The sequence below is a fragment of the Delphinapterus leucas genome, chromosome 1, assembly GCF_059928025.1.
Source record: "Delphinapterus leucas isolate spDelLeu-1000000601 "Yukka" chromosome 1, BTC_Dleu_Yukka2, whole genome shotgun sequence".
NCBI lineage: Eukaryota > Metazoa > Chordata > Mammalia > Artiodactyla > Monodontidae > Delphinapterus > Delphinapterus leucas.
The window spans coordinates 79,651,890-79,673,515 of record NC_143129.1 but is presented as its reverse complement, the minus strand read 5'-3'; the positions used below and the strand labels follow the sequence as shown (position 1 = coordinate 79,673,515).

Here is a 21,626-nt window from a genome sequence, read left to right as displayed (position 1 = left end):
TCTCAAGTGCTCATGGAACATTCTCCAGGATAGGTCATATCTTGGGTCACAAACAAAGCCTTGGTAAATTTAAGAAAATTGAAATTGTATCAAGTATCTTTTCCGACGACAACGCTATGAGACTAGATATCAATTACAGGAAAAGATCTGTAAGAAATACAAACACATGGAGGCTAAACAATACACTACTTAATAACGAAGTGATCACTGAAGAAATCAAAGAGGAAATCAAAAAATACCTAGAAACAAATAAAAATGGAGACACGATGACCCTAAACCTATGGGATGCAGTAAAAGCAGTTCTAAGAATGAAGTTTATAGCAATATAATCCTACCTTAAGAAACAGGAAACATCTCGAATAAACAACCTTACCTTGCACCTAAAGCAATTAGAGAAAGAAGAACAAAAATTCCCCAAAGTTATCAGAAGGAAAGAAATCGTAAAGATCAGATCAGAACTAAATGAAAAAGAAATGAAGGAAATGATAGCAAAGATCAATAAAACTAAAAGCTGGCTCTTTGAGAAGATAAACAAAATTGATAAACCATAGCCAGACTAATCAAGAAAAAAACGGAGAAGACTCAAATCAATAGAATTAGAAATGAAAAAGGAGAAGTAACAACTGGCACTGCAGAAATACAAAAGATCATGAGAGATTACTACAAGCAACTCTATGCCAATAAAATGGACAACCTGGAAGAAATGGACAAATTCTTAGAAATTCACAACCTGCCAAGACTGAATCAGGAAGATATAGAAAATATGAACAGACCAATCACAAGCACTGAAATTGAAACTGTGATTAAAAATCTTCCAACAAACAAAAGCCCAGAACCAGATGGCTTCACAGGCGAATTCTATCAAACATTTAGAGAAAAGCTAACACCTATCCTTCTCAAACTCTTACAAAATATAGTAGAGGGAGGAACGCTCCCAAATTTCTTCTACGAGGCCACCATCACCTTGACACCAAAACCAGACAAGGATGTCACAAAGAAAGAAAACTACAGGCCAATATCACTGATGAACGTAGATGCAAAACTCCTCAACAAAATACTAGCAAACAGAATCCATCGGCACATTAAAAGGATCATACGCCATGATCAAGTGGGGTTTATTCCAGGAATGCAAGGATTCTTCAATATACGCAAATCTATCAATGTGAGAAACCATATGAACAAACTGAAGGAGAAAAACCATATGATCATCTCAATAGATGCAGGGAAAGCTTTTGACAAAATTCAACACTGATTTATAATAAAAACCCTGCAGAAAGTAGGCATAGAGGGAGCTTTCCTCAACATATTAAAGGCCATATATGACAAGCCCACTGCCAACATCATCCTCAATGGTGAAAAACTGAAAGCATTTCCACTCAGATCAGGAACAAGACAAGGTTGCCCACGGTCACTACTCTTTATTCAACATAGTTTTGGAAGTTTTAGCCACAGCAATCAGAGAAGAAAAGGAAATAAAAGGAATCCAAATCGGAAAAGAAGAAGTAAAGCTGTCACTGTTTGCAGATGACATGATACTGTACATAGAGAATCCTAAAGATGCTAACAGAAAACTACTAGAGATAATCAATGAATTTGGTAAAGTTGCAGGATACAAAATTAATGCACAGAAATCTCTGGCATTCCTATACACTAATCATGAAAAATCTGAAAGTGAAATCAAGAAAACACTCCCATTTACCATTGCAACAAAAAGAATAAAATATCTAGGAATAAACCTACCTAAGGAGACAAAAGACCTGTAGGCAGAAAATTATAAGACACTGATGAAAGAAATTAAAGATGATACAAATAGATGGAGAGATATACCATATTCTTGGATTGGAAGAATCAACATTGTGAAAATGACTCTACTACCCAAAGCAATCTATAGATTCAATGCAATCCCTATCAAACTACCACTGGCATTTTTCACAGAACTAGAACAAAAAATTTCACAATTTGTATGGAAACAAAAAAGACCCCGAATAGCCAAAGCAATCTTGAGAACGAAAAACAGAGCTGGAGGAATCAGGCTCCCTGACCTAAGACTATACTACATAGCTACAGTAATCAAGACAGTATGGTCCTGGCACAAAAACAGAAAGATAGATCAATGGAACAGGATAGAAAGCCCAGAGATAAACCCATGCACATAGGGTCACCTTATCTTTGATAAAGGAGGCAGGAATGTACAGTGGAGAAAGGACAGCCTCTTCAATAAGTGATGCTGGGAAAACTGGACAGCTACATATAAAAGTATGAGATTACATCACTCCCTAACACCATACACAAAAATAAACTCAAAATGGATTAAAGACCTAAATGTAAGGCCAGAAACTGTCAAACTCTTAGAGGAAAACATAGGCAGAACACTCTATGACATAAATCACAGCAAGATCCTTTTTGACCCACCTCCTACAGAAATGGAAATAAAAACAAAATTAAACAAATGGGACCTAATGAAACTTCAAAGCTTTTGCACAGCAAAGGAAACCATAAACAAGACCAAAAGACAACCGTCAGAATGGGAGAAAATATTTGCAAATGAAGCAACTGACAAAGGATTAATTTCCAAAATTTACAAGCAGCTCATGCAGCTCAATAACAAAAAAGCAAACAACCCAATCCAAAAATGGGCAGATAGACCTAAATAGACATTTCTCCAAAGAAGATATACAGATTGCCAACAAACACATGAAGGTTGCTCAACATCACTGAACATTAGAGAAATGCATATCAAAACTACAATGGGATATCATCTCACACCAGTCAGAATGGCCATCATCAAAAAATCTAGAAATAATAAATGCTGGGGAGGGTGTGGAGAAAAGGGAACACCCTTGCATTGCTGGTGGGAATGTGAATTGGTACAACCACTATGGAGAACAGTATGGAGGTTCCTTAAAAAACTACAAATAGAACTACCATATGACCCAGCAATCCCACTACTGGGCATATACCCTGAGAAAACCATAATTCAAAAAGAGTCATGTAGCAGAATGTTCATTGCAGCTCTATTTACAATAGCCAGCAGATAGAAGCAAACTAAGTGTCCATCATCGGATGAATGGATAAAGAAGATGTGGCACATATATACAATGGAATATTACTCAGCCATAAAAAGAAATGAAATTGAGTTATTTGTAGTGAGGTGGATGGACCTAGAGTCTGTCATACAGAGTGAAGTAAGTCAGAAAGAGAATGACAAATACCGTATGCTAACATATATATATGGAATCTAAGGGGAAAAAAAGTCATGAAGAATCTAGGGATAAGACGGGAATAAAGACACAGACCTACTAGGGAATGGACTTGAGGATATGGGGAGGGGGAAGGGTAAGCTGTGACAAAGTGAGAGAGTGGCATGGACATGTATACTCTACCAAACGTAAAATAGATAACTAGTGGGAAGCAGCCGCATAGCACACGGAGATCAGCTCGGTGCTTTGTGACCATCTAGAGGGGTGGGATAGGGAGCGCGGGAGGGAGGGAGATGCAAGAGGGAAGAGATATGGGAACATATGTATATGTATAACTGGTTCACTTTGTTATAAAGCAGAAACTAACACCATTGTAAAGCAATTATACTCCAATAAAGATGTAAAAAGAAAAAATTAGTTGACGAATCTTATAAGCAGGAGTTTTCACATAAAATTTCAGATTCCCTGGACCTTCGGGAGGTCCATTAACACCTGATCCACTTTCCCACTTGGCCGCCTTCCCCTGAGGCTGAGTACCAGCTGCCCCTTCAAGTTAGGAATGCTCTCATTTGCCACAGTTCTCACCACTCCCTAGTGTCCCCAACCCTGAGGCCCCATGTCGGTTGTCACGAGTCACGCTACTGATGGTGCTCTTGGTGTTCTCCAGCCCACACCGTTTCACCACTTTACTCCAGGTCCCTAGTTCCTGCAAGCTTGTGTCTTGAGATCCTTGGTCCAGAGTGAAATGTGCCCTGGTAGAGGCAGCAGAGGGCGCTGTGGACACACACAGGAGAGGCGCCCCGGGCACCTGCTGGGATGGACAGCTGCAGGCTGCTGTCTGTGCTTCCTCCATCAGCCCGAACAATGGAGGGCAGGCCCCTCGCCTTCCTAAGAGCACTCATCACAGGGCCAGGCAGGGCCATCCTTGTTGGGCTGCCCAACAAGGGGAGACGAGTGGGTTGGCCACCTCAGGGGTCCTCAGCCCACCACCAGACACTGGCTATCGCAGGTGGGAAGGCACAACCTCAGCGGGGACAGGGGGAGAGAGGGGCGCCAGAGGAGAGGCAGCTTGCTAGCTTGCTCAGGGAGGGCAGGGCTGTGGTGTGGAGGAGAAGTGGACTAACCAACCAGCTTCCTCCCAAACCAGCTCCAGGCCAGGGCTTGGAATTTCACAAAAAGGCAAAAGGGGCTTTGTGAACATTTCTTGTCCCGGCCCAGCCCCCTTCCTGGCAGTGACACAGCCTAGCTCAGGGTTACCACACTGCTTACCTGTGAAGCAATCTTCCCACAAGAGGGCTGAGTTTCTCAGCCAGAGGCCTATAAATACTGGGCCCCCATCTTTCTGTCAAACCCCTCTGTGTGACTCCTGGGCTTGGGTAAGTGAGCTGCCAGTTTCCCCGGGGCCGGAGCCTGCCTGCTGACTCTTTACTCCCCTCACCCATCTTCATGTCAAACCTCCTCCTGGAAGCCCTCCTCGATTGACTGCTCACTTTAAAGCCTCCTTCCCGTTTTCTTAGGTCATGTTCTGCTGCAGCCTCCTGTCCTCAAAGGCTCTCCTTTTTGGCACTCCCTAGATAGTCTATAAACCATTTCTACCATGTGTGGAACAGGGTCATCTCCCAGTTCTGTTGCAGCCCCTGCTTTCTTTTTATTCTGTTTCCCCCCTTCATTCCTGCGTGCGGCCAGTAGGAGGTGTCAAGGAAGCTTGATGGTCTTTTCTTCTAAGCACCAGAACTCTTGCTTCTCCTTTGCTCAAACAGAGTGCAGGAAGATGGCTGACCAACTGTCGCAGCTGGAAAGCAGCATAGAAACCATCATCAATATCTTCCACCAGTACTCTATACGGCTGCAGCCCCCGGACACCCTGAACAAGAAAGAATTCAAAGAGCTGGTGAAAAAAGAGCTGCCAAACTTTCTCAAGGTAGGGCTGGACTCCTGTCAGAACTGACCCGGACAGTCTGGGCTAAGGATGGAGAATAGGGGTGCAATCTGCAATGATCAAGGAAAAAGTTCTTGCCCCTTCCACCTAGCCTCCAGAGGCAGTGGGCTCTGTGTTTGGAACAGGATTTGGACACTGTCACTAGAGGTGGTCCATGTTAGGTGGCACCAAGAGACTGAGCATGCACAGTGTGCCAGGTCCCATCCTGGGCAGGGCATGTAGTGGCCCACCGGGACCCACTGTCCTGACAGGAGAGACACGCAACAAACGTGTTGACCAATCAAGAACACAGATAGATCCACAGCCAGTAAGTACCTGAAAGAAAAACAGAGAGAGCACTGTGGGTGATGTGGGCTGGGTACGGGGAGAGGTGACTAGTTAAATGGACATGGAGGGCACCTCTAAGGAGGTGACCTTTGAGCTGAGACCTGAATTTTGGTGGGGGAAAGCAAGTGAAGACTACCCTTGACAGGAAGCCAATGAGATTGTAAGCCTCAGATGGACTTGGAGTGGAAGACCCCAGAGGGCTTTTCTAATCCAAAGGCTCTCTGGTAAGAAACAAATGAACAGCATGTGGGAAAGGACCCAGCCCAGCACAAGTGTGTACAAAGCACTCAGTAACATGTTAGTTTATTTCCCTGATCTGAAAATGATTAGGCAGCTCTAAGAAAAGGAGGATTCGTTCCACAGGATCTTCTTGTTTTCTTTACAAATTTGGTGACTTTGGGGACACAGAGGACTGGACTAAGAAGGGTGGGACATCTAGGTCCCAGTCTCAGTTCCATTCCTGGAGCAAGATGTTCTGGGATAGGTGGCCAGCCCTACCTGGAGCCCCTCCCCACCTTGGAAAGGTGGAGAATCACAGCTGTCGGAGGTACTGGGGTTGCTGACAGCTCCCTGAAGTTGCAGACCTCAGCAAGCAGGACGCTCGGTCAGGGTAGACAAGAGAGGATACAGCCAAGAGGTTGTATGGGCAATGTTTTCCTTTGTAAGACCCCTATCCCACCCCATCCACCATGCCCCACATCCAGAGCAGATAGGCCAGGATGGGAAGCTGGGCCCCCTCCTACGGGCTGCTCAGGAGCGAGGGATCTGCCAGGGTGATGCCAAAGGTGCAAAAAAGCAGATCACGCTGAAGCGTTGCAGAGTGGGAAGGGCTTGGGAGATGAGCTGGGCACCTGCAGGTTCCCAGGAGGAGCCTCAGCGGGGGTGCCCCAGCCAGTGGGAGGCGGAGCTGGAACCCAGTGGGGCCTGGATCCTTCACCTCCCCTCATGCCCCCCTTGCACACTTATCACACCACACTGCTCTCTGTCCCCATCTCGTTTCCCTCGGGTGCTTCCCCGCCATGCAGGCTGAAATGAGTGTCACTAAGTAGTAACCTGGAGAAGGAGGGGGGAGGCGGAAAGAGGAGGGCGTGACATGGATAGGAGTAGAGGGAACGGGACAAGACTGGGCTCTGAGCCAGATCGGAATGTGCGTGTCCACCCTTCTTCTCCCAAGCCTTGTCAATCTGCACAAGCTAATTACCGTTTGTACGACTGTTTCCTCAAGTCTTCCTCAAGGAAGATTCCAAGTCTCCCTATCATTGTTATAAGGACCAAATGAGGAGACATCTCTGTACTTATGAACGTGTGTGACCTCAGGCAAGTCACTCGACCTCAGTTCCTCTCCTGTAAAATGGAGAGAATTGTGGTGGCCAGGAATCAGAAAGTGTCCAGCAGATGTTCAAACTAGGCCCAGGAGCATGGTGTCACTCTGCCTTTGCCATCGGGTCACTTGCTGTGCTCCCCGTCCTTAGCCCTGACCACACCCAGCCCTGACTGCCCTGTGTCTCCCACCGGCAGAAGGAGACAAAGGATGACAAAGCCATAAACGAGATCATGGAGGACCTGGACACAGATGTAAACAAGGAGCTGAACTTCCAGGAGTTCTCCGTGCTGGTGGGCAAGCTGACGGAAGCCTCCCACGAGGAGATGCACAAGACAGCACCCCCAGGAGTAGGCCACAGGCACGGGCCAGGCTTCAAGGAGGGTGGTTCAGGCCACGGCCACAGCCATGGCAATCACGGCCACAGCCATGGCAATCACGGCCACAGCCACTAATCAGGTCAGGCCACCGGCCCCTGCCCACCTAGGGCCACGGGGCTGCCTTAGCTGCAGGGCAGGGAGATGGGAGTGAAATATAAAGTCTTCCTCCGAGCCAGTGTTCTGTGTGCTTCTTTCCCCACCCCCTTCCCAACCTGACCTTCCTGGAGGTCTGGGGGTTTGACAGCCCTGTGGCTTAACTGGGCCTCAATGTCTGCATTCAGTAAGAACAAAACGAGAAGCAACAAAAATGTGGGTCTCTTCTGGGCCCTTTGGGTTCACCTCCCTGACCGTCTCCTCACCTCTGACTCTAGGCCCCCCTACTTAGGTCCCCGTCACCCTTCCCCAGCTCAGGACCTCTCTGTCCAGACAGTCAAAGTGGTCCTTGTCACCATAAAAAGCAAAAGGGGAGTTTCCCTTCCCCTCAACCTTCCAGCCACCCCCCAATCCTGCCCCCACCCCCTCTTCATCTAGTGCTATCCACACAGCCATCTCTCTCCTACCAGAACCTTAGTCCTCTAGACAGAACGTGTCTGTGGAGGAACACTGAAGTCCAGGACAGATGGGGTGTGTTACCCACAAATGGAGTTCTGAATCCACGGGGGCATTGGGTGTCTCTCAGCAGACCTAGGATCCTCCATGGATACGGGGGTAGGTAAGCACACGGATGGGAAGCAGGGGTCTGGCCCCGGGTGGACAGGAGTGTGAGAAGGGTACCTGCCTGCCCGTTGGAAGAAACAAGATCCACCCCTGGCTCTGCAGCTACAGAGCCTAACCACTGAGGTGCGGAGGTTGGACACTAGGTCCAGAGAGCCTCTCAGTCCTGAGGATTCTTATCCTAAGCCTCGAGGGCAAGCTGACCTCCCTGAGATGGCCAGGGTTCCTCCAGGCCCCAGTGGGTGGATGAGACCTCAGGCCAGCAGAAACCCTGGCTCCTCTGCAAACTCACGGCTGGCCTGGCTCCCAGCTTCCCTGCAGCTGCTGCTGCTGGTCCTCACCTCAGCAGCCTCCAGACCACTCACTTCAGAGACATCCAAGGGACTCCTGGCCTTAGAGCAACGCCGTAAAGTCCCCCTACTGGGTCATTACCGGGCTGGGGTGGGCCTTCCAAACTCCAGAGCCCAAATCAGGGTCGTCTGCTCTGCCCTGTGCTTTCAGCAAAGAGAAAACTCTGATAGGATTAGGATTGGGGGTGCGGGAAAAGACGAACAGCATCCATCCCCCAGGTTACAAGTGAAGAAAGTGAGGCATAGAGTCGAGAAGGGACCAGTTCAAGGTCATACAGTGGTGATTGGTGAAGATATTGCAGAGAGCCTTGAATCCATCTCCCCTGCAGCCTAGATCTCACAGCTCCTTCCCCAGTGCTGAGCATGAAGCCAGGAGCGGCAGTCAGACTCCAGCTCCCCCCAGGCCACTTGGCTGTAGCCTGGCCCCTGGCCTGCCTGCTGTGGACCGTGTAGGCCCTGTTCTAAGAGCCTTTGCTGTGGCGACAGGGATTTCCGAGCTCCCACTTGAGGGTATGAGGGTGCTTCCAGGAACCACTCCAGGCTGTGAGCTTGGGGAGAAGGGTTCAGAAGCCCCCAGCCCCTGGGGGATCCCATAGGTGGGGAGACTCATCTCCTGACAGCCCTGCTAACCCACCCTCACGTCCCTGCTGTGCAGCTTGGTGCAGGAGAAAGAGAGCTGGCCCAGCAGTTGGGAGGCCTGGGTTCTACCAGTGGCCTGGCCAGGACTAGATACCTCAGGTAGAGTAGGCTCCCCCCAACCCCTCTGCCCACCAGTGCTTATCACAATGTGTCATAAATATGTCTATGACTCTGCTCCCTCACTAGACTGTGAACTCCACGAGGTCAAGTCCATGGCATCTGTCTTATTCTCTGCTTTATTCCGAGCACCTAGAGAGGTGGCTGATACACGGTAGGTTCTCAACAGATACTGACTGTACAGATGTTCTAAAATTCCCCACATGCTCCAGGCTCCCTTCTTGGGGGCAGGTGTAGAGAAAGGAGGGAGAGGAGGTGGGATTAAAACCAGCAAAATGTCCCCACAACCAGTCGCCAAAGCTTCAATAAAATGCCTCAATCACTGGGAAAAAAAAAAAAACAGAAGGCTCTAACTATGGAAAACAGTACGGAGGTTCCTTAAAAAACTAAAAATAGAACTACCATATGTACCAGCAATCCCACTACTGGACATATACCCTGAGAAAACCAAAATTCAAAAAGGGCCATGCACCACAATGTTCATTGCAGCTCTATTTACAATAGCCAGGACATGGAACCAACATAAATGTCCATCTACAGACGAATGGATAAAGAAGATGTGGCACATATATACAATGGAATATACTCAGCCATAAAAAGAAATGAAATTGAGTTACTTGTAGAGAGGTGGATGGACCTAGAGTCTGTCATACAGAGTGCAGTAAGACAGGAAGAGAAAAACAAATACTTTATGCTAACACATATATATGGAATCTAAAAAAAAAAATGTTACCGATGAACCTAGTTGTAGGGCAGAAATAAAGAGGTAGACATAGAGAATGGACTTGAGGACATGGAGAGGGAGGGCGAAGCTGGGGCGAAGTGAGTAGCATCGACGTATACGCACTACCGAATGTAAAATAGTTGGCTGGTGGGAGGCAGCAGCACAGCACAGGGAGATCAGCTCGGTGCTTTGCATTGACCTAGGGGGTGGGATAGGGAGGATGGGAGGGAGGCTCAAGAGGGACGGGATATGGGGACATGTGTATGCATATGGCTGATTCGCTTTATTGTGCAACAGAAACTAACATGGTATTGTGAAGCAATTATACTCCAATAAAAATGTATTTTAAAAAATCCAGGGCTTCCCTGGTGGCACAGTGGTTGAGAGTCCGCCTGCCGATGCAGGGGACACGGGTTCGTGCCCCGGTCCAGGAAAATCCCACGTGCCGCGGAGCGGCTAGGCCCGTGAGCCATGGCCGCTGAGCCTGCGCGTCCGGAGCCTGTGCTCCGCAACGGGAGAGGCCACAACAGTGAGAGGCCTGCATACGGCAAAAAAAAAAAAAAAAAAAATCCAGAAGGTTCTGGATATCATCATGACATCTCAAACTGGAAGGTAAGGGCAGCAAGGGGATGGGACTCTGGAGCCCCCTCCTCAGCTTTATTCAGTCTTACCAGTTCTGCCTTCATCTGCTGCACACTAGAAGCTTCCATTTGAATAAAGCGATTTGTCTTGAAAAAAGTTTGAACATTATTTGTTTAACCCAACCTGCCTCACCCTCATGCTTGAGTGATTCTCCCCAGCATCCCTGCCATGCGGTTGGCCCAGCTCTGCCTGAACTCCTCCAGGTAAGGGAGCATCCTCCTTTGGTGCTGACACTTAGAAAGTCCTTCATTACACGGAGCCAAAATCTGTCTCCTCACGCCTGCCAAGCATTAACCCTGGTTTCCTCCCACACCACTGGGGATGCAGAATAAATCTAACCTCCTCCACGCACGCAGCTACCCATCCACTTCTTCAAAATCACATCCAGGCTTTCTACAGCCTCTACACAGTTGTACCAGGAATGCTCTCCCCACCCTGAGATCTCTAGTGAGTCCCTTAGGGCCCATGAAGGCCTAGAACCTATGTCACCACCTCCATGAAGATTCCCCTGACCACCCACCTTCCTCAAGCCCATGGGGGCTTCCTCCTCCAGGCCCGTAGAACTCTCCGGTACGTCTACCTTTGCACTTGCAATAGGGAACTGTAACCCCTTATCGGCAAGTCTGGCAGTGGCCCTGGATGCAGGGACAATGGCTGATTTGTCCCATGTCCCCAGGTACCAACGTGGAAAAAGCTCTCAGTGAGCATTTCAAATGGGCAAGGGAAGGTAGGGTGGTCCTAGGACCCTGTGGAGCTGGAGGGTGAAGCTGGAGCTTGCATGAGGAGAGGGTAAGGTGGGGGCTGCTTTGGGCATGAAGGGTGCATCCTTGGTCTGGCGATCTGGAGGCCAGGAGATGGTGGAGCCACTGGGCATCAGGACGGCAGGGGACAGAGCTTCATTGATCCCAAGGGTTCCCCGTTTTGCCTATTTCTCTGCTAGCTTGGTCTGAGAGGAGGAGGCTGTTCTAGGCCCCGCGGGAAGGTCTACAGCAATCCACTTTCACAAAGCCCTGTAGGATTTTCTTAAAAAAGAGCTGATCAAGGTGACTTAGCCCTTCCATCCCATTAGTCCCCTTCACCCCCAAAAAGACTGGTTCTATTGAGTAGAGAAGAGCTGGATTCTTCCCTCAGGTAAAGAATAAGAGTGTCAGAGTGAAGGTTAAGATTCCCACTCCAAGTGAAAATTGCTGACTACCTCTAGGATCAATGAGTCCTTTCAAGGAACAAAAGCTTTGGGGGTTCCCCAGCATAACAGTGATTAAAGAACAGAGAAAGCCTGTTGTCAGATGCCTGTCCCTCAGTTCCTATAAGAGGGAGTTGCCCTCCTTGGCAGTGGAACCTGAACTTCTGTGTACCTTTCTGGGCGTGGTGGAGAAGTACAGTGGCAGCTGCTGGATGCTGCCCGGAGGCTTAACAATGCTCAGAACATGTTCTGGGGCCTCGGTGGTATGAAATGCTTCCAGAACTGGCCACAGAGATGAATTCTTATAGCATCTACTCATTTGTCTTCTCATTCACTCATCAGACATTAACAGCAGACTTGCTGTATGTTGGGCTCTGTATAATGCTCTGAGGGGCCCCCATGATAAATATGGCTTCATTCTATCATTAAGGAACTCCCAGGACTGCAGGGCAGACGAGACAGCTCCTCAAATGATTCCGATATAAAAAAATGAAAGGCCAGAAAGGGATAAAGTTCTGTGGGGCTTAGAGATAGGAGGGCTGTCCTTCAGTTGGGCGGTCTCCCTGTGGGGGGTGAGTTAAGTCTGGTGGCCACAGGCATCCTGGGAAAAACGTGCAGATACTTCAGAAGGAGGAGAGCACGTGTGCAAAGGCCTGGACGTGGTCAGATGTGGGGTTTGAGCAACAATGAGGACTCCTGGGGGTGGAAGAGGGGGAGGTGGGAGATGCAGAGGAGAGGGGGACAGACACTAGGCCACAGAGCTACAATTTCATCCGGAGAACGGAGGGCAGAAGCAGTGGAGGTTTGGGGAGGGAAATGATATAATCATACTTGTATTTTAGAAAAGTCTGTCTGTGGTGTGTGGGATGATTTGGGGTGGAAATGAGACAGGTTAGGATGCTGCTGCGATAGTCCAGGTGAGGCTAGGAGAGCCTGAGGTGGTACTTCTCAGAGAAGATGATGCCTTCAGCCAGGGTCTCAAACTACCCAGGCCCCAAGTCAGCAAGGCAGGCATGCCCCACAACCCCTAGAGGAAGAAGAGAATTGTGTGCTGTTTCCCAAGACCTTGCCAGAAAGAAATGCCTCAGCTTTCACCAGCCGGCTGAGGCAATCTTACACAAGCCTGACACAAGCCCTTCTGTGAAGTAAACTCCAGAATCCAACCTCAACACCCTGCCCCCTCCCAGGAATTGCTGAAAACATGGTTTAGAAAGCCCAGTGTCATAGATTTTGACACTCCAATTACCAAAGTGACAACAGAACTGAAACAATTTGTTGCTCAAGTCCTGTTGCCTCTTGGGACTCAGGCCTGAAACAATTCCTCTACCCCAAGACTCAGGTCATCCTCCTGGCCAAACTGGACCCCCAACCCCCGTCCTCAGAGGTCCCCACTGCACACACAAGACAGGGAAAGTGGACACCAGGGGACGGCTGGCCTCCTGTGAGCGTCCCAGGGTTTCCTTTTCTCTGCGAACTCTCCCACTTTTGCCCATGTACCCAGAATTGTCACATGTATGGTGAGATTGTACAGTGAGAGGGGGACTGTTGAGAAGACCTGAGGCGAGGGGTGAAGAGGAGGGTGATCCCCGGACGGGTGCATCAAGGTGGCAGGATTCCGGCTTGGGGCACGGGGCAACCCAGCTCACTTCCGTCCATCCCCCTCCTCTCTTCTCCCTCTCCCTCTTGGTTTGTCCCTCTCTTTCTCTATCTTCCCTTCCTACATTCTCTCCCTGAGTCTCTCCCTCACTTGCTGCTTTCTGCCCTCCTGGTCTCAGGGCTGAGGTGCAGTCCCAAGGTGCTTGGGTGCTGCCAAGGAGGGGAATGCCTTTGAGATGTAACTCAGGGTCACATCTCACCAGGGATGATTCCTCCAAAACAAAAGATGCTCAGCTTTCAAGATGCCCATTAACAATGGAAGGAGAAAATCACAAAGGGAAACAGTTGAAGGGCTTGAGAGCATTGAGCCTGGAAAAGAGAAGCGGAAGCATGTCCTCTCCACAGCAAAGTCTCCAAAGTCTTCTGTGATGGGGCATATTTGCTGCCAGTTGCCCCCACCCTCCATCACAAGCATCTCACTTTTTAGCTGTTGGTCCCTTCAGTTAGCAAACAGTAACTCAATTCTACTAAACCAACATTCATCAGTTATTCGTTCATTAAAGGACCCCTGTAGGCAGGACACTGTCACAAGCTCATAAAACACAGCAGGTCCCTGTTCGGCTGGAGCTTATGCTTAGGGAGACTCAGGCAAGAAACAAATGGAGGAAGAAAGAATAGATCATTCCAGGTGGGTATGAGCTCCACTGCAAGAGGAAGACGTGCTAGAACAACTACTAGCAGGGCTGGGGAACCAGACAGGGCTTCCCTGGGGAGGTGACAATGGAAATGAGACCTGGGTGACAAAAAGCACTGGAGAAAGTCTGGAGGGTCTTCGTCAGGTAGTGACACATGAATTATGTTTGGACATCACGCTGGCTGTTGTGTGGATGAGGGGGTGGGGACCAGGTTGGAGGCTGTTGCAGGGATTTATTGAGCCCAGTCTTTGTGTCAAACACTCTGCTAGGTCCCCTGCCCTCAAGGAGCCTTCAACCTAATGGGGGCAACAGACACCTAAATAGCTATTTTCAATATTACATTGTGGCCAAAAGAAAAGCAACGGTAATAAGGATCAGATGCCCTGGGAGCACAGAGGAGGTGCTTTTCTTCTGTCTTCTTGGGCAAGTGCAGGCCTGCCTGCGGGGGAGGGAGGATTAAGGAAACATTCCTCAGGCTAATGCTGAAAGGGCGGGGGTTCTGCTTGCCTGGGGCTGGGTTAGGTAATGAGAGAAATCAGAGAAGCATAGGAAGTCAGGGGCTTGCCCTTCACAGCCTGCTTTGCTTCCTTTTAACTTTGAAGACTTTTATATTGACCAAGTTAAATGAAGAGTCCTAGCCATTCTTGCACCAGGGGGTCCCTGTAACCATCCCATTGAATCCAGATCCTTCTCCTGACTTCCAAAGCCCCAATATGCATGTTGGCTTGACTCACAATGTGCAACAGCCTACCGGCCTGCGACATCCTCCTGAAGGGCATGGGTCCCTTGTCACATACTAACTCTCTTGCCCAGAGGGCTCTGTCAGACTCATCATCCCCAAAGCAGCCTGTCGGCAGGACAGGAAGGTAAGTCCTAGAGTCCCCAAGTTGAAAGCCACTCTGGATAGGAGGTGGAAATATGGGAGGGGGTGTGAGCAGGATAGCTCCCTGGAGGTTGTGCCATTTGGATTGGGCCTTGGTGGGTGAGCAGGAGTTCCAGAGCCAAAGAAGGGCCCGGTAGCTTGGTAACTACAACAGAGTATCAGACACTTTTTTTTTTTTTCGGTATGCGGGCCTCTCACTGTTGTGGCCTCTCCTGTTGCGGAGCACAGGCTCTGGACGCACAGGCTCAGCGGCCATGGCTCACGGGCCCAGCCGCTCCGCAGCATGTGGGATCTTCCCGGACCAGGGCACGAACCCGTGTCCCCTGCACTGCGCCACCAGTGAAGCCCCAGACACTTTTTAAATGTTTGTGAATGAAGGGAAAAGAGGGCACTTCAGACAAAGAGAACAGTAGGACAGCAGGTGCAAAATCCAAGACGTCTGACAGTCCATGGGGAAACTGGAGAACGTTCTGGAATGGCTGGAGACTAGGGCTCATGGCAGTGGACAGGAGGTCAATGGCGAGATGCTGGAGAGGACATGTCCAATCTCTGTGGTCCTGTGGTTCTAAGTGTCCTCGTATCTGTTTGCTTGTTTCGTGATACCTGCCATCGTCCGGGGACCAGGCTCTGCATTTTGACGAAGGGACCAGAGATCACCTGGTCCAAACATCGCACTTTAAAGGTGAGAGACCAGCTCAGAGAAGCAAGGTCATTTGCTCAAACTCACAGAGCCAAGAAGCAGTTGAGCCGGGAGGCTAACCTAGTACATTTTATTCCAGGTTGAAGGCTCTTTTCATCAGCCTTGTGTGCCTCTCCGACTGATGGATTTTGACCATGTTTGGGGACCCTTAACATTTTTCTAAATATGATTGAAGTTCAATTTGTGGTTCAGTTGGCTATTTTGAAACAAAATCATGGCTGTGATTGTTTTCACAATAGCAAATGTGCTCGCTTTTGTTCTTATTGGTTGGTTGGTTGGGTGGGTGGGTGGGTGGTTGGCTGGCTGGCTGGTTGGTTGGTTAGTTGACTGGCTGGATGGATGGATGGTTGGCTGGATGGCTGGCTGGATGGCTGTTTGGTTGGGTGGTTGGCTGGCTGGTTGGTGGCTGGTTGGTTGGTTGGTTGGTTGCTGGTTGGTTGGTTGGTTGCTGGTTTTTACCAGATGTTAACATTACCATATACATCAGAGTGGCCACAGATACACATGAATTCATTAAGCAAGGGCACAGCTTGTTGCTCTGGCCTTTCGTTTAAAGGCCTTTAGAGAAAGACAGCACCTAACTGCCCTTAGTTACTTGTATAATACTGGTCAACTTTACCCAAGTTACCCCTAAAATGTAACCTAAATCTGTGCTTTGGTTTAAAATAACCTTTACCTGTTGTGGCTGCAGCAGAGAGAAGATAGCTGACCAAATGTAACTAAAACCTCCTATATAAATTAGTATTTTACTATTAATGCTAATACCTAGTGAGTGCTTACTCAGCATCAGATGCTGTGCTAAGTGCTTTACACGTGTTGCTAGGTTATCTAATCCTCACCTCAACTCTGGGAAAGGTGCTGCTTTTATTCCCATTTTATTGATGGGGAAACTGAGGCTTAGATATTTTAAGTAACTTGCTCAAGGTCTCACAATTAGTAAGTGGTAAAACTAGGATCTGAATCCAGAAATATAACTTTAATCTTCATACTTGGTCCACTACCCTTTCAGTGCCCAAATATAACTTCATTCTCATCCTTCTAGATCCTACTCAAAGTTCTCCATCCCATCCAAGTATCTCAGAACATTAAAATTGGATGACACCTGAGTGTTCACCTAGTCTAAACTCTTCAAATGAATTCACCGAATTCCTTTGAATTCTTCAATAATGAGGACAGAGATCCAGAGAGGCAAACTGTTCTTCCCAAGGTCACTCAGCAAGTGAGGGCTTTCCCTGAATGGTCCCCCTTTCTCAATCAGTGATGGAAGACTTCCAGGCTTGGGCCATTCCAAGACTGCCTTCTCTGGGTCCTGAATTCCTTCATCTTTGGCCAATCCCACTCCACCCTCATCTTCAGCCTCTCCCCCTGCCCCATCCCCAGGAGAGGGTCTCCACAGGCTCCTGCTTCCTCGCATACTTTCCACACTTCCCACCTGCCTCAGCTTTGCCTCAGATCCACATCTCATGACATAGTAGTTTCCTCTGCTGGGCAGCCCAGCAGACCTCCAGCCCTGGGGCTTCTGTGGCCAGGACTCGTCACTTTCTGGCCTCAGTCCTGAATCCCAGCTTCCTGTGCGCCATCTCCACCCAGGTTTGCACCAAATAAACCAAAATACAAACCCACCTCTGCCCCAATATAAAGCTTCTCTTCTCACTTTTCCTCATATCAGTCATACCTGGGCTCCAGCAAGTTACCTCACCTTTTAAAAATGTCGTCATACACTCTGCCCTCCTGGCCTGTCCCTCCTGCTGAGGAGGGAGCAGGGGAGCAGCCACTAGTGCGTCTGCCAGAGGCCAAGGCTGTGCCCTGGCTGCTGCGACTGTGGTGTCCTGGCCTGCTTAGGCTGCGAGAACGAATGCCATAGGCTGGATGGCTTAAACAACAGACATTTATTCTCCCAGTTCTAGAGGCTGGACATCTGGGATCAGGCTGCCAGCGATGGTTGGGGGCCTGGGGAGGGCTCTCTTCCTGGCTTGTAGACTTGCTGTGTGCTCATGGAGAGAGAGAGAAATCTCTCTCTGTTCTTCTTCTTATAAAGGCACTAATCCCATCACGAGTGTCCCACCCTCATGACCTAATCTAATTACCTCCCAAAGGCCCCATCTCCAAATACCATCACACTGGGGGTTAGGGCTTCAACAAGTGAATTTGGGAGGGCACACAAACATTCAGCCCATAACATACGGGTACTCTGACATCTTGACAAAATTGACCTCTTGACCTCTGGACTAAAGGGACACCCCATCTATCCCAGACCTGACTCAGCACCAGACAGGGGTTGGTGGGCAGGGAGGTCCCCAGTGACTTCTGCCCATTCAGACTGAATGCACTTTTCACCAGGGAATAGTGACCCAACACTTGCCCCCTAGGGAGATTATTCCTGTCCTCAGAGACCATGCTCCCTCCTGTTTCCCTCTGGACCGTTTACAGGGAATCAAATAAATAGCCTATTGATTTCCATACATTCATCCTTGTAAGAGGTATTTCTGAAACACCTACTGCATGCCAGGCACAGTGCTGCTGCTAGAGACCCAGTGCCTACTCTCACACACACCCATCCATTGAGGAGACGGACATAGAACAAATAAGCACATTAGTAGATACAGAATCACAGCAGGAGAGAAGAGCACAGAAGGAGAGCAGCTTAGTCCTAGGGGAACATTTCACAAAGAACATGGACTAGACCAGCATGGGGAGGGAGTCTGGCCCAAGAAGTCTTCCCTCCCCTTATCCTGTGCTGGACAGAGCTCATGCTCTCCCCCTCGTCCTGTCACTCTTCTTCACACACCCTTTCAAAGTTCAGCCCCAAGTTTCATGGCCCACACAGGAAACATAAGTGAAATCAATCATCTCACTCTCTTGCTCAAAACCCCCTGTGGCTCCTTAGCACACTTGGCACAAAGTCCAAGGCCCTCCCCACAGGCTGTAAGCCCCTGCTCCCTGCTCCCTGTTTCCTGAAGGCTGTGGTCTCCCACCAGCCCCACCTCAGATCTGCATCCGCCACTGTGCTGGTCTTTGAGCAGGTTAGACACATGCCTGTCTCAGGGCCTTAGCCTCTCTCTGCAGGAACTCTTGACCCACAGACAACCGCAGGCTGCTCTCCTTCCTTTCTTTTAGATTTCTGCTCAAACACATCCCTCAATTATCATATTTACAGTATCCCTGTCCTTCCCTCTGCCCCTTATTTCCTTGCTTTAGCTTTCTTCATATCACATATCATTACCTACCAGTGTATCATATGATATATCTTTATGGTAATACCTAGTGGTTTGTCTGTTGGTTCATTTTCTATCCCCTCCCCAATAGAATGCAAGCCCCAAGAGGATAGGGACTTCACGTCTTTGGTCTCTGGCTATTATAGATGCTCAGTAAATATTTGTTAAATAAATGAATAAATGAACAAATAGGGGACATTTAATAAATTATTGGTGAACAAATGAACAGAGCAGGGGTTCTCAGAGGTCTAAATGGGGACTGTCGGAACAGCAGGGGTGAGGAAGGATCAAGTTTTGTGAAAGAAAAAAAGTACACAGACACTGTTATGAACTGTTCAAGGGTACTTTTATTAACTCTCGCTTCCTTCAGGCAAGGCAAACTTCGGTGAGGAGAAGGGAAAGTCTTCTTGGGGACATTGCTGGGAAGAGCCCATCAGAGCTTCTACTCTTGGTGGATAGCCTCATGGGCAGTCTTCAGCACCCTGGACACCAGGACTACGAATTCCTCAAAGGTGACCTGTGCATCTTTATCAGCATCCAGCTCTTGGAATAGTTTGTCAATGGAAGGTTGGTCTTTGGTGTTCTTGGAGAAGGGAAAGCAGGGACAGTGAGCTCCCCTTTATCCAGGCCTCGAATCCCTCAGAACTCAGCTTAGGGAGGCCCGGGAACACCAACTGATTAGCCAAAACTATGTGGGAGAATCCAATGTGAGAAAACAGAAGACACAGAGAAGCAGCTGTCTTGGGCCATCCTAGAATAAAGTCTTAACCTAGAAGATGCTGTGTAGCTCAGCAATCCAATCCCGCCCTGCCCTGCCTCTCTCCACTCTACAGAGACAGGAAGGAGCAGAGCCTAAGGTGATGGTGGGAGTTATTCAGAGAGGGAGGCAGAGCCCCTGTCCCACAGCTGGCGGCGGGGTGGGGGGAGACATCCTTGGAAGCTCAAACTGGGAAGAACCCACCCCTTGTCCCACCATCATCCTTCAGGCCTTGCCACTGCCCTCAGTGCAGGGGGTCGGGCAACTTTTCCAAGAGAGGAGCATCACGTACCTTGAGGGCATTTGGAAGTTCCTTTGTGATCAGCTTCTTCAGCTCACTCTTGTTGAGGGTGTCATAATTCCCCAGCCGAATGGAGTAATGGTGGAAGATGTTGATGATTCCCTCCAGGTGGTCTTCCAGCTTCGTCATCTCCCTAACTTCGCATTCACCTTCAAAGAGACAAGGGAGGTCTTGTCAAGGGGCAGTTCCTCCCCCACCCCACAGCACTTCCACTCTCTCCTCTCTTTCTGTATCAAAGGTTTAGACAAGGGATGACTACCCCTGGGTCTGCTCTGCGTTCTCTCTGCTCTGTGTTTGATCCACGGTGAATGTTCTCATTTGCAAATAGGACGAGGGGAGAAGGACATAGAATACCACCTAAAGTCTAAAAGAATCAGCCTTAACTGTCGCGGTGTTCCATGTCCCCCCATCTCCTGGGGACTATAGTCCAGAGGTTGTTAATCACTCAAGCTCACCTGGGAAGGGTGCTGTGGTTGGCCAGGCTGTTCCCTTTCCCCCAAGTGTTGGTACTTAAAGGCCCTTACAGATGCCAGCCACCCCACCCACCTTGGCCATCCCCAAGTCCTGAGACTGGGTCTTCCTAGCACAGCAAGAGCTGGCATCCTTGGGCCCAAAATGCAGTCAGCCCAGAGCGGCTCCAGCAGGCAGGGGGTTGTAGCTTCCAACAGCCTGCCAAGTGGCCCCCTGAAGGCCCAGCCAAGGAAAGGACACTTACCCCTCAATGCACAGAAGTGTGGAGGCAGCAGCACTGGTGAGGAGCCCTGAGCCAGGGAGGGTTTTTATAAGGCAGGTGTCACCTTTGACCTCGAGCGAAGAAACTTCTCTCATTCACCATGGGGCATGTTTCTCTGTTGCTCAAGAGAAGCTTCAAACATGCGGCACTGACTGCAAAATGGGCAGTTCAGATTGCAAGAGAACAAGTTTCACTGCAGGCATGGCTCCTACCCGGAAAGGGAAGGGCTGGGGAGAGGCATTTGCTGAGTGTCTGTGCAACAAAAGTGATAGTGATAATAAAAGCAATCAAAGTAGACATGTAATCTGGGAAAAGAAAAAGGACATGGGTTTAAAACTAAAGAAATCTGAATACAAAGTATGGAACTTAGTTGATAACAACGTGTCAAGAGCTGCTGATTAATTGTAACGAACGTACCACACTATGTAAGATGTTAACAATAGGGGAGACTGTGTGCAGGAATACTGGAACTCTCTATATTATTTTCTCAATTTTTCCATAAATCTAAAAATGTTCTGAACTAAAGTCTAAGTGTTTGTTTGTTTGTTTGTTGGCCGTGCAGTGCAGCTTCCAGGATCTTAGTTTCCTGACCAGGGACTGAACCCAGTCCACAGCAGTGAAAGCACCTAGTCCTAACCACTGGACCACCAGGGAATTCCCTAAGTGTTTTTAAAAGGGACCATGTATTGGGCACTCACATCATGCCAGACACTGCCTTACACAAACCCTCACCTAATTCTCCAAACAGGCTTCACTCCAACAGCGCTAACGGTTTCCCCATTTTGCAGATGAAGAAAATGAGTTAAGGTTAAGGAACTTTTCTAAGTGCCAAATCCAAAATTGTCTACTTTCAAAACCTTTGCCATTTTGTAATTTTTCCCTAAAATGAGAATAGTTTTTTGTTATCAAAAATAATACATGCTTGGGGCTTCCCTGGTGGCGCAGTGGTTAAGAATCCACCTGCCAATGCAGGGGACACGAGTTCGAGACCTGGTCCGGGAAGATCCCACATGCCGTGGAGCAACGAAGCCCGTGCGCCACAACTACTGAGCCTGCGCTCTAGAGCCCACAAGCCACAACTGTTGAGCCCACGTGTCACAACTACTGAAGCCCGTGTGCCTAGGGCCCATGCTCCGCAACAAGAGAAGCCACCACAATGAGAAGAAGCCCACGCATCACAACGAAGAGTAGCCCCCGCTGGCCGCAACTA

The 21,626-nt window shown here is 48.9% G+C and overlaps 2 protein-coding genes across 2 annotated transcripts; one reads left to right on the top strand and one right to left on the bottom strand.

Moving 5' to 3' along the window:
* Positions 1-4,960: 4,960 nt before the first annotated feature.
* On the top strand, positions 4,961-7,338 carry S100A9 (S100 calcium binding protein A9). The gene is made up of 2 exons (XM_022559553.1): positions 4,961-5,121; positions 6,985-7,338. Exons 1-2 carry the CDS (start codon positions 4,972-4,974, stop codon positions 7,240-7,242), a joined length of 408 nt encoding a protein of 135 aa, XP_022415261.1. The 5' UTR covers positions 4,961-4,971; the 3' UTR covers positions 7,243-7,338.
* Positions 7,339-18,949: 11,611 nt separating this feature from the next.
* On the bottom strand, positions 18,950-20,521 carry S100A12 (S100 calcium binding protein A12). The gene is made up of 3 exons (XM_022559599.2): positions 20,399-20,521; positions 19,675-19,832; positions 18,950-19,208 (listed from the first exon to the last, which is right to left on the bottom strand). Exons 2-3 carry the CDS (start codon positions 19,810-19,812, stop codon positions 19,068-19,070), a joined length of 279 nt encoding a protein of 92 aa, XP_022415307.2. The 5' UTR covers positions 19,813-19,832; positions 20,399-20,521; the 3' UTR covers positions 18,950-19,067.
* Positions 20,522-21,626: the final 1,105 nt, after the last annotated feature.

Excerpts from the sequence above, each read along its gene's own strand:
- S100A9 (XM_022559553.1), top strand. The coding sequence starts at position 4,972 with ATGGCTGACCAACTGTCGCAGCTGGAAAGCAGCATAGAAACCATCATC. Across the intron at positions 5,122-6,984 it reads AGCTGCCAAACTTTCTCAAG|AAGGAGACAAAGGATGACAA; the intron begins GTAGGGCTGGAC and ends TCCCACCGGCAG.
- S100A12 (XM_022559599.2), bottom strand. The coding sequence starts at position 19,812 with ATGACGAAGCTGGAAGACCACCTGGAGGGAATCATCAACATCTTCCAC. Across the intron at positions 19,209-19,674 it reads AACTTCCAAATGCCCTCAAG|AACACCAAAGACCAACCTTC; the intron begins GTACGTGATGCT and ends CCCTTCTCCAAG.